The sequence below is a fragment of the Scophthalmus maximus genome, chromosome 16 (assembly GCF_022379125.1).
Source record: "Scophthalmus maximus strain ysfricsl-2021 chromosome 16, ASM2237912v1, whole genome shotgun sequence".
NCBI lineage: Eukaryota > Metazoa > Chordata > Actinopteri > Pleuronectiformes > Scophthalmidae > Scophthalmus > Scophthalmus maximus.
This window is the reverse complement of record NC_061530.1, coordinates 17526197-17543456: the sequence shown is the minus strand read 5'-3', so window position 1 is coordinate 17543456 and position 17260 is coordinate 17526197. Positions and strand designations below refer to the sequence as shown.

The following is a 17260-nucleotide window of genomic DNA, read 5'->3' as shown; positions in this document are numbered from 1 at the left end:
GCTACGTCTAAAAAAACACAAAAACATATTACCTATGCCCCAAATACATATACGGGTCGCTTTAATGTGCAGCCTGATGGGGGTTTCAAAGCGGCGACTAAAGGCAGTTTAGCCAAATGAAGAACGACTGATGAGCTAATGAGTTGAGGAAGATGGAGAAGTCAGGTGGGGGCCTTTGTAGCCGGATAACAGGATTTCACAGCATCCGATCCAATTTATCGCCGCCCAGAGTAACACTCGGTTAGTTTCATTAGCTAATCAGCCGTCGACAAATCAGACCTCTCTGCTTTTATACACAAAAGCAATTAAACACGGGACCCGGTATTGACTGGTCTCCAATTTTTTTTTCAACATTGCGGCTATTTCTGTTCCCCATGGACAGATTCACTGTTTTCGTGGAAATGCTGACCAATCAGACTGAAAATATCAAAGGAACGCAGGGTTATCGTTGATGCATCGGTGAGATGATGAAATCAGAACGAGGAGAAGTTTCCAGCTTGAGCAAATTCCAAAGCTCTGTGATTTTCAAGGCTCGATGCTTGAATGGAGCTTCATGGTGCGTTCACAAGCGCGCTGAGATCACATTCCAAGTTAATGCAAAGCTAGGGGACGCAAATGAGGCGTCACCAGTAACGCAGAGACACACGGAATACGCGTCATTTGCTCCTCACGCTCGAGCGGAACGAAAATAGTCACGTGACGCGATGTTCGCGGAAGCCAATAAGCGTTCTGCCGACGTCACTGACGCCTGCGTCCGAGAACAGAAGGCCCGAATATTTGCCGGTCGAGTACCGCCACGCGAAATTTAACTTTGACCGTTCGGTGTGAACGCACCATGACACTACATCACAGTTCATATGATTTGAATCTCCCGCTCCCATCCTATCCCAACTTCAGTGCCCCTCGCAACCCCCCCCCCCCTCGTCTCCCCTGAACAACTTTGCCATTGAGCCTGAGCAGAGCTAACATTGAAAAATAATTTATTTCAGAAATGTACTGTGATCATATATTCATTCAGATACTGCAATGATAAGCGTTTTGTTGCATACAATGAAATCACCCCACAGACGAAAAAAGAAAAATTAAAAAAAATAATAAGCAGATGATTTTTTTTGTCCTTTTTTTCTCCAACAATGGAAACTAGGGAACACACCACCGAGTCTTCACTACAGCGTCTTGAGCAGCACACCGGGGGGCGGGGCGAGCGGCCGGACGGTGGGCCGACCCCTATGCGGCGTCACTCCGGGGCAGGACGAACTCTTTACAACCAGACACAGTGAATGATCTGTAAAGCTTATGCACAAGAAGTGTAATCACACACACACACACACACACACACACACACTATTAGCGATTTGGGACAGCGCACTCACACCTGAATAGTACAGAGCAGTTGATTACACAAAGGGGGGGGGGGGGGGGGGGGGGGGTGGCAATTCAATGACATCATCTCTCGGCGCAGGCTTCGGCGCCGGGGCCGCGATCGTGACCGGTGATGGAACAAGAGTTAGACCAGCGAGGGGGGGGGAGGATGGAAAAAAAAATCCTCTTTCTTTCTAGCCAGCATCACTCCGCTCACATTTGAGCAGGACAGGCAAAAGCGTCCCACACGTGCATCAGTCCCGGGACCGCCTCGGACAGTTTTGACCCTCTTGTGTTTTCAAAAGCATTTCTTTTCAGTAGACGTTTGCAGAATGAGACTGACGTCACGTACGTGTGTGTGTGTGTGTGTGTGTATTGGAGAGCCAGCAAAAAAAAAAAAAGTATGGGTCGTGTATGCAAATGAATTCACAGCCCCCAACCACATCTGTCAGGATTTCAAAGATGGCCGACGTGGCGCCAGGCCGGCCTATCATGATGCCACAGTCCGGGGGGGGGGGGGGGGGCGTAAGCAGTTCAGTCACAAACCGGTGCCAGATATCATAAATAAGTATATTTCTCTATCAAGGCATCTTTGATTCACTGTAATACACTCACACACACACACACACACAAAAAAGACTTAAAGAGACCAAATCACAGATATACACTTTTCATTTCAGATTTATATCCGCAGGATTCCTTCAGGCACAGCGCGGCCACGCTTCGACCAGCCGCGGCCAAAAAACGCTGTCCGACCGACTTGTCCAATGTGTGTTTGTGTGTGCTAAAGGCCAGTGAGCCCGTTTCCATGGAGACGCAGGGTTCACCTCCAATGTCCCGCTTCGAACTCTTTCCGGCCAACGCAATAAAATTTGTTTCATTTGGCATTAATTCCACATCCACGTCTGTCTTTGATTTCTTCTTCTTCCTCCATCATTTTTTTGTTTGATTTACATCCAGGCCATCCAAACAAACACTTGTCCTTTTTTTCCCGCTTCCACAAATATGGCTCCCTCTTTTCAGTCTCCGTCAACGGGGATTTTGTGTCCTCTAGGTACATCTACTATATATATGTATATTTATATGTGTGTTTGTGTGTTGTTCAAAGATTCTTGTGACTTTGTACAGAATCAGAGAGATTTACCGTTTTGAATGTGTTTCCGAAAAAAAGTGACAAAAAGAAAAAAAGGTGGGAAATAAATGTAAGAAAGAAAGAAAGAAAAAAGCCATGCGATAAGTTCAAATAAGCAAAAAAATAAATAAAAGTTAGCAGATGCTGCAGAGAAGTATTTTATCAACTGGTGAAAGAAAGTCGACACTTCCACTCATTACACACACACACACACAAAAGAAGTGCTCTTAGAGGTCAAGGTCTCATGCCGTTGTCCCGCATGTGTCCAGGCCTGAATAAGAAACGTAACATATACGAAATGAAAGAAAACTAAAAAGTACTGAAAAGAAAGAAAACTGAAACCGAATGACTGAATCGGGTCGACTGCAGGTTATGCAATGCTATGTTCTCCTTCAACACGAGTTGGGTAGATATTTTCCAGAAATTTCTATGTCCCTTTTTCAGAATTTTCTTTTTTTTTTTTACACAAAGGAGGAGAAGCCAGCAATCGGGGCCCGCGATCCTGGGGCTAGGCTGCTCGGGGGCCTGTAGAGGGTGCTGTGCTGGCTGGGGGGGTTGGAGCTCTGCTGGGAGGGGGTGGGAGTCCGGCTACCTTTGGGCCTAAACAGGCTGCCCTGGCCCTGGGGCGGGGCCTGGTGCGGGCCCTGGGGCTGGCCCTGGGCCTGCTGGGGCTGGGGGCTCGGCGAGCTGAGCTGGGGCGGCAGCGGCGGTAGAGGGGGCAGCGGCGGCGGGGCGCAGTGCTCCGGGTCGCCCGACTCGGACTCGGTGTAGCTGTAGGCCTGCGCCCGGGATATGCCCTTCTGCTGGCGGCGCCAGGAGTTGTAGTAGGTGGGGTCGCTGATGTAGTGGTTGACGAAGGAGTGGGTCTTCTGTCGGTTGGGGTCCACCTCGTACTCGCTGTCGCTGCCCTGCGAGAGAAAACGGCAGAAGAGGAGACATTCGCGGAGTTAGGGGCGGAAGAAGATCGGCGCGGCGTTTCCATGGAGAGCAGTTAGAGGATGCTATAAGGCTCTAAATGAAAAATGAACATGAAGTTATTGAATCACTGAGTCAAGGTCGTTAATACCACAATCATCCCCGTCTACACACACACACACACACACATGCACACACACGTTTACAACACGGCACACGGGAACACATGGGACGTCAGAGATGGTCAAAGCGTGATGACGGAAGAATGACTTTGTTACTGAAAGCGTGCACTGAAAAACGTACCGTTGACACAAGACGGCAAAGGTCAATTTTTTTTATTTTCTATCATACCGATGTGTTCAGGAGGTTAAGATCTCTTTGTTTTCCTCACCACGCCAGCAAAGACGAGGCTTGGTGTTTGTACAGTGCAACCACATAAAAACCTCTAGTGGGAATCTTGGGGGTGGGGTGGGGGGGGGGGGTTTGGGGGGAGGGGGGTTGAATAGGGACCGGCGGGAGGAGCCAGTCGCCTCATCGGGGCCACAGACATTCAAAGCAGGCAGCCACAGGAACCTCACCAAATGCAGTGGAAGTGTATGAAGGCCACCTGTCCCATATGAAAACACCAGCGCCTCCTATGGGTGAACAGAACAATGGGTTTTACAGAACATCACCGTAACAAGAGTGATTCAAATGGCCCAGTCATGATGATGAGAAAAACATAAATGTGTATATATACATAGATATATATCTTTGTGTGTGTATAGATCCGTTGATAATAGATACAAAAAAAACCCCGAAAACACTGAAACACACAGAAAATGACTTTTAAAAAGGGGATCGGGAAAAAAAAATGAGTTTGAGAGTTAGTTTGAATTCCACATCTGCAGAAGAAATGATGATAATACTCGTGGTCAACTTCACTGAAATAAACGCGAGCTGCCGAATTGGCCCCGGCAAATGAAGCGGAGTAAAGGTTCTTTCCTCCTTATCTTCTCTCCTCGCGTTCGCGTGTTTCCATCCAAGAAACACGGCTGCTGGCGCAGAGGACCGAGAGCGCTGATCTTCTGGCTGGATACCGCTCGGCACATGTGTGATACATATGGCGCGAGTCTCCCATTTCCCCTCCGCCTCAACGCGGTTCACGTCTCCAATGCCAGACCCCCTAAACAAAGGCTTTTCTTTTCTGCCCCCCCCCCCCCCTGTCAGCAGAGTTGATAAAAGTTCCAAACAGAAAATGCTTGGGTTGAATTATAAGAAGAGGAAAACATGGTCCTGCTTTTTTAAACCTAAACAAAGGAAAGTGACCCCCTCACGCACACACACACGCACACAACCCCCCCCCCCCCCACCTTATCCTCAAATTAATCAAAGGCAGACATTGTGTGCGGCACAATGTTTTCTCTCAAGGTCCCGAAATCAACTTACGAAGATCACATGTTCTCAGAGTTTTTCTGAGAAGCATCAGTGTGTGTGTGTGCGTGTGTGTGTGTCCATTTGCTAAAGAATGAACGCCGCATCGAGAGATGAAACACCACCGCCGCCAGTTGTGTGTGTGTGTGTGTGTGTGTGTGTGTGTGTGTGTGTGTGTGTGTGTGAGTGGGAAAGAGTGAGCGCAGACCAAGTGTTGACGCAAGTGAAGTGTGCGCAGCAGATGTTCTGAAATGTTCTCCGCTCGAGTATACGCCACATCTAATCTCTCCTCCCTCCTTTTCCCCTCTCGGCCCGTCGCTCGTCCTCTCCAGAAATAAGTCGAGGAAGCCCTTTCGAGGAGATGCTTGGAGGTGTTTACCTCTGGGGGAGTCGCGGCAGGTGAAACAGATCCTTTTTATTTTTTTTAAACTTGAAACTCATTACGAGCATAATCACCAGAGCTGGAGTCCTGTAAAAAGAAGCGGGAGCCCCCCCCCCCCCCCCCCCTCGGGGGCCTCCGGGGAGCCACCATCTTGTTTATGTGTGGGGGATATGAGACAGACGTACTGCCAGTGTCAATTATTAAACATCTTTCCCATCGTTGTGATGTTAGATTAGGCAGAGGAGCATATTGAGGAATCCGTCTAATTAACTTGACGAAACATCCCGACGGTGGTTTATTTCATCATTAGCGTGAGGCGGTGGCCTCCTGCGTTCCTGTTTACAGTCGCAAGCGTCACAGACAGATAAAATAAAAAAAACAAGAAGAAATGGAGAAAAGCAAGACAATGGAGGCGGTGATAAAAAATGGCTATTGACGGGAGATGAATGAACGAACTTTGACCCTTGACCTCGGCATATGCTGTCATTTTAAGATGGTTAATCTCTTTCTTTGTTTCTATTTGCAGTTATGGGCTAATTGATCAATTAAACAACTCATCATCAAAACCCTTTTGTGGATAAATTAGAATTTAACTTTAGCCAAGTTTTATATCACCACACAAGACTGACACAACAACCCCCTGGGCCCCTCCCCCTCCCAAACACTGATGCATTACCCAATACCACAGAGTGGGTCAGTCCCTTTGTCCTATATTTATGGATTATTTCAAGGGGGGGGGGGGGGGGGGGGGCTGTCTTTGTCACTCTCATTGATGAAGTGAACACAGCAGGGGTCCCGCGGGGGGAGAAAGACAATAACACTTCATGTGGGGGCTCGGGGGGGGTGGTTTCCAGAGACTCATGTTTGTTTTTGTTTTTAGCTATTTCACTGCGATGGAAAAAAAAAATGGCATCGATGAAGGGGATGTAGGCCTCCTCCGCCGCGCCAATCCCCCTCAGACTACTGAGATGTACGTTCATCCAAACAAATATAATCAGAGGGATTTGGGATTTTTGATTTGGCATTAGGGCCGTCCCAGACGGGCTTCCTACTCAAGAGAGTAGGAAGCGCGCGCGTGTGTGTGTGTGTGTGTGTGTGTGTGTGTGTACAGTACGTTCTGGATTTTTCCCCCTTTCATGTGTCATCTCTCTGTAGTTTTACGGCCTGTGTGAGTTTGAGTCTAGTTTTCACCGCCACCACGCTGAAAAATATGATCTAATTTATTTTGGGGGGGGGGGGGGTGGGGGGTGTCATCAGTATTATTTAGTCTGGGTCATGACATCATACCCCAGACTGTCAAAACAAAGCTCTGCCTTGTTTCTAGAGACAGATCCAAACGTCGCAGGCGCTCTACTCTCTGTTGAACTCCGGCCAAAAAAAAAAAAAAAAAGGAAAAAAAAGATCTGCAGTAACTCAGACAGAAACTGAAACAGAGAGAGAGGAAGGAAAAATATAGAAAGATCTTTTTTCACTTCTCTCCCTCTGCAGAGAGAGCGAAGTGTACGATCCGCCTCTGACCCGGAGATGTGATCATCCGCCTTCGACCGCTTTTCGGCCTCAACAAATGAAACAAAGACATTGCCACGGAGACAAAGTTTCGAAAATTAGATAGAAATTAGAAGAAAAAAAAAAAAAAGGTCAATAGGCTTCTTTCTACCTGTAGGGGAGCAGAGCAGTAATGGAGGCCCGAGTCAATGTGAGTCCCTCTCTCTCTCAGGAGCACAATAGTCAACTTATACCTGCCGGCGGAGCCCCCGCCCCCCCCACAGGGGATTAAAGAGGACAGACAGCACAATGTCATAGTGATAGCTCAGTGTTATCCGCTCAATAAAACTTCAAAGGACATTCCAGGATCTTTCCAAAAGCACCATCGGGTGCTGATACGGTTCGGGCCTGTCGGGGGCAAAAACAGGCCGGGCTCTGTGGATTTTGTTTTTTTCTTCCCCCTATCCCATCAAAGCTAACGTCAGCCCCCCCTGGACCGGTAGCGTGGCAGCAGGCGGGCGTCGTCCGGGGGGGGGGGGGGGGGGCTCCTGTCACTACATCAGGGCCAAGTTTGACCATACACAAGTGTGAATGGTAGATACGCCCGACAGGTGGTGAAACGTCGAAATGCCTCATTTGAAGCTGCGAAAGGTCCTGTCCGTAGCGATTCATTGTGGGGGAGATTTCTTTCCATCTGGAAATAGGATTATTAGGTCTGGATCAGTGCGGGTGGGGAGAGATTTCTGGCGGTGGCGGCGGCAGCGTTCCCCCGCGAGGGGCGCGTTTTAGCTGAAGAGATGCTCCGAAGGCAACTCGGGAGATGCCCCGGAGGTAACGGATCCCTTAACATGAACGAGAACAATGGGATGAAAGTCTAAAAGTCCCCTGATGCTTCTCCTCTGCCTGGGGGCCGCGAGACGCCTCACCAAAGACCACAGAGAGAGAGAGCTGCGGTGGGGAGGTGACAAAAAAACAGAAACAACGTCTACGCACAAAGGAGAGGAAACAATGCACATTAAAGCACAAAGGGGGAGTAAAGGAAAAGACCATGAAAAACCAAAAAAGACACCAACATAGTCCGACATGACAGCTTGTTTCTCTTGTTGTTGTTGTTGTTGTTGTTGTTGTTGTGAATTTGCTGCTCTGGCCTGGTCCGCGAAGCCCCTGGGTCCGACGCACTAACCACTAGGACAAAACCGCGGAGTTGCAAGCGCCATGGGAAAGAGTAGTTTGCTTCGGCACAAAGGAAACATGTGCACCACATGTCAGCTACTAGCAGTAGTACAGCGGTGACTGTATCATCTGTATTTGCTCTTCATAACGTTAATGAGGGTGAAAAGCCAGTGCAGTATCTTGGTTTTTGTTTTTTTACTGACTCTGACCTTTCTCACTGAAGCTCCATCAGGAAAGTGGGACAGGCCGCCTGGACGGAGCGGCCACTTTCCGACACACAGCTCGCTCTAAAGTAAACCTCGCACAGTCCGCCGGGCCCCTCGCCGCCTTACGTAACGCGCGCTGTGGCTGAGCGCAGTGGCCTGGATCTCAGGTGGATGTTTGACACAGGTCACTGGTCTTTAAAATAGAAAACTGTGCATTTGCCACCAGAGTCATTAATCTCTCATCGCTCCACGTGCAGCACTGGTAGCTGCATCGCGTGACCTCTGCGGCGTCAAATGCATTCAGGGGAATGACAAAGGGCCACGGGCCACGTGGACAGCATGGGCCGGCACAGAGCATCGCACCGCTGACAATGCAAAAAAAGCTGAATTCCCTGAGGAATTCGGGGAGATGGCAAGCGTGTGGCGCACACGGGACAGGTACAGACACTTGACAGATACACGCAGGAGACCATACAACACAAGGGAGCGCGCGCGCGCGTGTGTGTGTGTGTGTGTGTGTGTGCGCCGAGTGTCGCCACCGCACCTGTGAGTCCGAGATCTCGGAGGGTTTTTCCGTCAGGCTGCTGCTCTCCGCGGGGATCAGGTCGTTGTACTTGGTGCTGACGTCTTCGTCGGAGTAGTGGAGACTTCCCGGACTGGGCCTGGGAGGAGACCTGGGCACAAGGGCAGAGGAGGGGAACTGTCAGAATAATTCAGCCGGTCGTTGTCCTTCTATCATTTCACAAAAGAAGTTCATGTCAAGGACGCAACTACAACTTTCGTAGTTTTCGTACTTGTTTCGAGGGCATTTGCCGAGATCTGGCAATACGCCGGCATCACAAAAGAGTCAGGTGGGGACAACGGTCATGCAGTTAGACGATCAGATGTGATCCCACCCAAGGTTAACCAGCACCTTGTGCGCCATCAAAGACCGACGCAGTGCCACGGCGTTTGACCCCGGGGTGCGTCCCGTGTCAGCTGACCCTCCGCTCCACCGCGATTGGACACATTCCGGACTCCGCCCCGGTGGCTTTGGTGAACTGGAGTTTGCTTCCAGGTATGGAAATGAATGGAAAGAAACTTTTGGATCCCTTATTGAGAAGCGGGCTGGCAGGCGGCCGTCTCATGAATGGGCCCAATGTGGGTGGAAACAACTGCATCATTTATGGGTCTGCATGTCTGAAGGGGATTTCGGGAACGCCCTCCTTCATGTCTATCTTGAAATAAAAGTGGTTTTATATTCATCTAGCTTGTGTAAGTTTTCCCCTGTGGCCCTGGTGCTCCGGGACACAACGTCCCCAGTTCGATGCCAACTGGGATCATTTCTTTTATGTTACCTCAGGACCCTCTCCCCTCAGGACCCTCTGTTCTGTCTGACTCCCCTGTCGATGATTTAAAAAAAAATAAAAAGACAAACTCTGAGTTTGTCTGATCTTCTAACCCTTCTTTTTCTTTTCCATTATATAATAACAACAAGCTTCATTTATATACAGCACCTTTAAAAACAGGGGTTTCGAAGTGGTGCGACAGACAAAGCAGACACGGGGGATCTGTCGCCGATCAGACTTCTCTGTACTGATGTTGCCGTTTTACAGAAACAGAAATCAGACCTAAATTGTCATGGTTATCTTCTAAAAATCACGGGGGCTTTCGTGAGTTGACTTCAGAAACAATAATAAAAGCAGATTCTCATTAAAAAGAGGAACGACTCTAGCTCTTCATTTTCTCAAGCATCACTGTCTGTGTGTGTGTGTGTGTGTGTGTAGGAGTGCGGCCGGATGAGAATCATGGGACACTCATGAGATGGCTGCCTGCCTTCGGTCTCTCCCGGAATGAATAATCCTCCCCCCCCCCCCTCTCAGATTCGCTCCTCGCTGTGGAATGTCAAACCGCCGGGGCCCTTGTGACTAAATTATAAATTGAACTCTTGCGGCTGCTCGAGGGGTCATTACGCAAACGGCAGCCTCAGGCGAATGTTATCAGAGCGTACGCGAGCGCCGGGGCGCCGGATTGGTCTTTGAGTGGCGCGCTGCGGCGATGGAATACGTCACTCAGGTGTGAGCGTGGAGAGTGTGTGAGCGGCGGGGCGGCGCAGCGGGCCGAGTCCTCGGTGGGAGTGTGTGTGCGGCGACGAGAGGTGATGGGTGAAAGCTGAAAGAAAGAAAGAAGGAATGAGGCAAAAAAAAAAAAATGAGGGCAGACGGAGAGGAATTACTGAGGGGAAAACAAATCCTAAAATGGCGTGTTCTTGTGGGGCGTTCTTTAAGTAAATATGAGAGGGGGGGGGGGAGAGAGAAGCCTGAGCTCCGACGAAGTTTCCAGTGTCCCCGGTCCCGCTAAACAAACACCCATCTGTTTCTGCTGATTGGTGCTGGTTTGGCCGAGACCACGGGGACATGCTGACTCCCTGTTGACTGTCCAGGCCACAGTCGGCCGCCGGCGTCGGTGCCAGCACACACACACACACACGCACACACACACACACACACACACACACACACCCAAACCACATTTGCATAAGTATTTACCAAATAAACACATTTTGAAAGCATTTCAGAAATGCTGGGGGTAATCTTTTCACAAGGGGTCATACTTTTTGGTGGACAAAACTGGGAAGGGGGGGGGGGGGGGGGGGGGGGGGGGGAACTCCACTGGGAAATCACAAAGCAAGATGTAATTCAATTACCAATCGACGAGTTGTATTGAACCAGATTAGAGTTAATTCGTTTAACGTGAGTGGAGGAGCTGGACGTGCAACGCAGAGCCACTCACACACAAGCGGAACATTTACTCCGTTTTTTTTTTGTTGCTAATTTGTGTGATGTCTCTTTAATATTTGCACGTTTGAAGATGTTCAACGGAGCTCAAGAGTCTTTTCAGTCTGTGCCGACAAGTGTGTTCCATGTGTTTCCTGGTGAAGAATGGAAGGCTGTGATGAGAGTTCAGTTTTGATGCATTATGGGAAGAAAAAAAAAATCACATATTATCACGGAACCCGGCAAATACGGTAAACAGCATGACATTGATGAATGATTATTCCACTTGTCAATAACTGAAGGGATTGTTTATTCACTCTTGAAATGTCAGAAAAAAATCCAGCTAAATCAGTGCAAAAAAAAAATCAAAACCAGTTGATATTAATCTTGCAACGTTGTGAAAAATGTTCGACATGGTTGTCAAACAACTGAAAAGTAGCAAAACAAAAAACGTGCAGGAGAAGAAGAACTAACCAATGGGAGGACGTTTGTACGGGCAAACATAAAACTGCCTCGCACTTATGGAAACATTGTTTTTATGGAAGATGCAGATGCAAAATTTTACAACTACTACGGATAAATACGATAAATATGGACGTCTGCATCATGTTCGCCTCGCAGGACGTGTGGAGGCGTCTTTGTGAAAGTCACACATATAGGTGAAATGATATTTATTGAAGGGAAACTCACAGAGGACGTGGGTGAAATTCATGTGCATGGATACAGGTTGGCGTACGTGTGCTTGTGTTTACATCATTCATTGATTGGACAATGCTGCACGTGTATGTACATGTATGTATTTCCTGTCTTTCCCGATTATTAATGCCAACGTTTACTGGGCTTCACAGCTTCTTTCTTTTCTTCCTCTGCTCTTCTCACAATTATTTCATCTTCATAATTTACGCCTTTGAATCTACAAATGCTAAAACATGATTGGGGCTCCAATCATATATTTCTTAGATGATAACTTACAATGAACAGCTTGTACAAGCCCGGCTGTGTATGACAGAGTGCGGGGGTGTAGATTTCCAGGCGATCTTCCCAGAATTTTTCCTTTACATGATCATAAATGTGACGCAACTTTTTAAAAAACAAGTAAAAAAAAAAAAAAATCCCAGATACATTCCCTGTCAAGTCGAACTCACCAAACATCACAACAATGTCTTCGCCGCATCCCCGATTTTCCCCCCAGAGGTCTCTCGCGCGCCGCCCCCCCTCTAATGGACTCCAGCTCTCCGGCAGCTCTTGCGACGAGACCCCCGCGGTCGAAACAAAAGGAGCCGCAGCCAAACGAGAGGAGGCGACGCTGTTGGACTGAGCCCGCGCCGGCAAGATTGTTATAAACTGCCTGTTTAGGAGCTCGGCCCACTTTCCCGCCGCTCTCCTTGACCCCCGTGCGCCGTCCATGTCAAGTGAGGTGTGAATTATTTATCAGCTCTCTCTCTCTCCCTTCCGCTTGCATAGAGAGAAGGGGGCCACTTAGTCCTCTCGCGTGGGCGAAGAAACGCGAACCACGGGGTGAGATCAAATCTGCCGCCGGCCTTTACTCGTTATCGGACTCTCTCTCTCTCTCGCCGCCCGTCGCCTGTAGGGACTCATTAACATGTCTGAGGTGTTCAAGAGCGTTGTCACTCAAGAGTGTTTAAAACCCTGTTAACCTACCACGGAATTACTTCACGAGACCTCCTCGAAACCCCCGAACCACGACCCCGCTGAGAGGCGCACGGGAGGAACGACGCCGTTGATCCTGCTCCGTCTTTATCGCACCAGCGGTAACAAAAAAAACCCCCCCCAACGACCTCCTGAATGAACCTCAACGTTCAGCACTCACACGTGAGCGATTCCCAAGCAGCATCTTATTAACGTGGGGCCTGAAATATCCGATCGCACGCGCGCGGCAAGTTGGTCGCCTGGCGTTAGAATGTGTCCCGTGTGTGTGTGTGTGTGTGTGTGTGTGTGTGTGTGTGTGTGTGTGTGTGGATGTGACCGCTGTGATTCTCACTCCCCTGCTCTTTGTGCAGAGGAACACGTACGTCAGTTAAGTTCTTCGCAAGAAGACCAAACTCTGATGTCTTTAGCCAGTTTGACCAAGAGATTTGCGAGAGGCCGGCGTCTGTATTCGCTGATTTCAGACCACGACATTGCGGAAAATGACCGGAAACTTTTGGGTGCGGACAGTTTCCGAGGGTCTGCCGTTTTCACGCAATGACGAACGCGGCGGGACATTTTTTTCCAGGTCAGACGTTTCCGGAACACTGCGGCAGGAAGGAGGCCGTGTTTGTTGTTTAACGGTCATCTACGCGGCCGCCCGCTCGAGATTCTCCTCCTGTAATCTCACAAGGAGGTTTTCGGGATGTTTGACCAGGCCGCTCAACGGCATTAGCTGTGCGACACACCGCTGAATTGCAACGGCGCTACAGTGGGATTAGGCGCGTGTTTGATTTTCTGATCCCGGTATCAGGCGGAGGGACTCCATCCCCACCGCCTCTGGCGCCCCGAGGCCGGGGCGGATCAAGACGCGGGCATTAATCCATAATCGGAGGCTCAGGTGTCGGGATTTGAGCTCCCGGGCTGAGGGGCCGTGGTTCAAAGGGCCGCGATTCCGAGAGTACATCGGTTCATTCTTCTCGCTCCCCACCTTTCCCCCCGCCTCGAGCCCGGAGACATAATAGGAAGCTGCATGGAAGCTCCTCAAAGACCCTGGACCCTGCTTTGATCTGTCCTCAAGGTGAGACACGCACACGCACACACACACACACACACACACACACACACACGCACGCACACACACGCACACACACACACACACACGCACGCACACACACGCACACACACACACACACACACACACGCACACACACACACGCACGCACACGCACACACACACGCACACACGCACACAAGCAAGCAAACAGATCCCTTTCTCATGCACAAGACAATGTACTTTTGATAATTATCAGAGGAGGATTATTCCTTTCAAGGAAACATCAGAGTGCACCTGTCTCATCCAGTCAAGTCACACCAAGGAATGATACGATATCCAATACGAAAAATATGGTCAGCGCTGACAAAAATCCCGCCGCACACCTTTCAACTGTCTCGACTGCAGCTGCTCCTTAAACCCAGGTCTCACCCGAAAAGGGGGTTCTAATAACGCAAAGTGTACGATGGATGACTCGAGTCGCCGCAGCGCTCGGAGCGCAGGTGTCAGTAAAAAACACCAGGCCGCGGATCTCAGCGCGCGTCACGTCCTACAGCGACGGAGTGGCCGAAACACGCAGCAGCTCATTAAAAGAGAATCTGTCCCGAGTCTGTTTATACGCTGCTTCTTTAAAAGAGCAGGAAAGAGTTGATTTGAGTCAGAGGAGAGTTCCCTTTCCCCCCCAGATAGCTCGAGGAGAGTTTCCAGGGACGACTCATTTGTTTCCCCATATGGTCGTTTGAATTTTTCGAATCAAGCCACTGAAATCGGGTCACTGACCTGGTGTAGACGCCGTTCTTCCGGCAGAAGGAGTTCTTCACGGAGAGTCGGCGGTTGTTGAGCTCCAGGGCGGGGAAGCGGCCCTCGTCCAGGCTCACCATGTCGCCGTGCGTCAGGGCGTTGCAGTTGGAGTTGTTACCTGCACACACGTACAGAGACACTGTGTGACCACAGGCCGGACGGACAGACAGACGGGGGTTAGTGTCCGGAGGGGACGGGGGCCGGGGCGTGAACAAGAGTGGGAATTAACGGATGAAAATCAGACTCAAACCAGAATTATGAGACTTGAAAAGGTCAAACTTTGCCAATATGCATGCAAACTTAAAGAAGTGAGTGTACAGCAAGTCTACTGTAGAGTTTGCCGTGCTGATATGTTACAGTCTCAGTCAACCCAGCGAGTTACGGTGGTGGGGGGGGGGGGGGGGGTGTTCTGAGACCTCCGTGGTTTGCTGCAGGGCTACTCCAGGTCAATGGGTGGTTACGCAAACACCCAGAAAAATAAAAACCGCTGGGTCGGTCCATCGGCCTGGGCCAGATTCCTGGAGGGGAGGGGGGGAGGAGGGAGGGAGGAGGGAGGAGGGAGGAGGAGGAGGGGGGGGGGGGGGGGGGGGGGTATGGAGGCTTTGAGAGCGTCTTTGTGTTGGAGTGAGAAGGAACCTCTTGTTTTTTTCTGTCAGTCAGAGAGATGGGCAGTGACCCGCAGGGGACCCCCCCCCCCCCCCCCCCCCCCCCCCCCCCCCCCCCCCCTTCCCTCCCCTCCCTCCCCTGCCTGGCAGCTAAACAGCTATTTCAGAAGTGCTGAGCAGAGGGAAATACCCACTGATGTCATAGCGCCGCTGAATGGACAAGCATGCCCCCCTGCTCCCGCTTCCCTACGCCTCTCGCTCGCCGCCCTTTGTGCTCGCCTGCCACTCAGCCAATAATCTGCTTGATCCAAAATCATAATAAACCCCCTCTGTTCACGGCGCTGTCCCGGAGAAAACTTGCAAAACGCAACTGCTTCGCGAGAAAAAGGTCAAGTTATCAGACTCTCGGGCCCCCGCCTTCGTTCCGCCGGGTCTTTAAAAGCAACGCGACGGGGCGTCTTTCAGCGTTTTATCGTTAAATGCTCCGCGCATCAACGGGGAGATCGTGTGCACTCACCTGATTCGGACTTCTTGGCATACTTCTTGCTCTGTCCCCTGATAATGAGGATGAAGACCAGCAGCAGGATGAAGATGAGCCCCACCAGCGCCACCACCACCAGGAACCACCACTCCTCGTAGAAAGGTGCCACTTTTTGAGCTGGATGTAAAAAAAAGAAGAAGAGAGAATTGGAATCTGTGGCTGCTGAAACCATCCGGATATATTTCTGTGATGTGACATGAACGAATACATAGAAGCTCACCAGATATAGAAGGAGAGGGAAGACTCGGAGAGCCGTAGCCGTAGTCGTTCACTCCGATTACCCGGAAGTCGTAGCTGACCCCTTGCTTGAGGTTGTCCATGTTGAACGTGTGCAACGTGGCTTCCCTGGGGATGTCCTTGATTAAGATGTCCCACAATCCCTCGTCTGCAAAGTTGTCATTTTGGGTCAGGGGGGGAGACGATAAAAGTTGCAACAACATTTCAACAGTGTCATTATGTCTTTATTAACAGGTTGTTTGTGTTTGATATAAGGCGCCGGTCTGCCTGGCAGCTCCCCGGGGTAATTCATAATTCCCCACAAATATTACACAATCCATCAATTTCACTGCCCGTGTATAAATTTACAGCGAGGCAGAATCTGCATCATAAATAGCGGCGCGGCCATATTTCAAATGGGAGCGGTGTTTGATGGCTTCCTGCTTGCTTTGGAAAAAAAAAAAAAAAAAATCCCGCCCGAGACCATTTATTACACGTCGCTGCTTGTAAACATCGGTGCAAGTTTGACTCTTTTAACGGGGCAACACGCACATAAACACACGCGCCGCCAGTTCATCAGTCATGTTTGCTGCACTCCGGTCGAGAAGTTAGGGGAAAAGGAGCGGATGTGATTTGATCGAGTTGTGCGAGACTGCAGGGCGTTATGACACTTGGCATATGCATCAGAGAGGATGACGGGGAGGGAGAGGGGCGCTGGTGTAACCATATGCATTATCCCCAGGACGTTGACCCTTATACAACTTCTTCCAAGAGTCCTGGCTAATGCCCTTTAAAGTCCTGAAACACATCCTCCCCTGTGAGTTCCCTACCATCCATCAGCCTCTTAACCCCACCCGGGGATGTCAATCACAACTGAAACTGGATGCCGATTGTTTTCAACTGCAGCACCTCCATCGATAACCCCGTTGAAATGCACCAGGGGCACAGACTCCGGGGGCGGCAGATGGCGTCGACACCTTACACCACTTTCCCTTATCGAAGCATCGGAAGCTGCTCTCAGACATGCACTGAGGTCCGGACATTTTCCCCTGGAGTTTTTTTCCGAAAAGGGGCTGAATGTGAGAACGCAAATGTCCACAAATGCTGCTGCGGATATTTGTTTTGTGAAAATTTCCAGTAAATGTCCAAGTGAGCCCATATGAGTCGTGGACTAAACCATTTTGCATCTTCTGTAATGGCTGAGAGGCCCCTCAGAAAACCTGCACTACCGTTTTGAAATACATAGTTCAGTCTCTCCACCGATGCATTCGGCCACTTTTTAATTTATGTTACGACACTAATTACGTAGAAAAAACACGTGATTACAAACATTAAAAAACCTTTTTAGTTCCAGGGTTTTTCCGGGGGCGGCACATACCTGAAGGTCTGGCCTCGATGACGTAGCGCGTGATGGGAGCGCGTCCCGGGTCCCCGCTGGTCCAGTGGAGCGTCAGGGCTGAGCCGTAGCGTGTGATGAAGGGCTCTCCGGGCGGCCCAGGGGCTCCTACAGGAAGAATAACCAGGCGCTTGTGTTAAAGCATTTAAAACGAGTAGTAGTGGATGACGCTCCAA

The 17260-nt window shown here is 50.0% G+C and overlaps 1 protein-coding gene across 4 annotated transcripts in view; it reads right to left on the bottom strand.

Annotated features, from left to right (window-relative positions):
* Nucleotides 1–963: 963 nt before the first annotated feature.
* The window catches only part of sdk2b (sidekick cell adhesion molecule 2b), a 235148-nt gene continuing 218851 nt past the window's right edge, over nt 964–17260 (bottom strand). For 2 of the 4 annotated variants that reach the window (XM_035613333.2, XM_035613332.2), the window contains exons 40-46: nt 17067–17192; nt 15693–15857; nt 15449–15589; nt 14306–14444; nt 8613–8742; nt 3988–4044; nt 964–3402 (exon numbers count right to left, since the gene is read on the bottom strand). In XM_035613333.2, the coding sequence (XP_035469226.1) occupies nt 2956–3402; nt 3988–4044; nt 8613–8742; nt 14306–14444; nt 15449–15589; nt 15693–15857; nt 17067–17192 (1205 nt within the window). In that variant the 3' untranslated portion in view covers nt 964–2955. The remainder of the gene's footprint in view (nt 3403–3987; nt 4045–8612; nt 8743–14305; nt 14445–15448; nt 15590–15692; nt 15858–17066; nt 17193–17260) is intronic. The other 2 variants (XM_035613335.2, XM_035613334.2) reach the window with 1 other exon arrangement.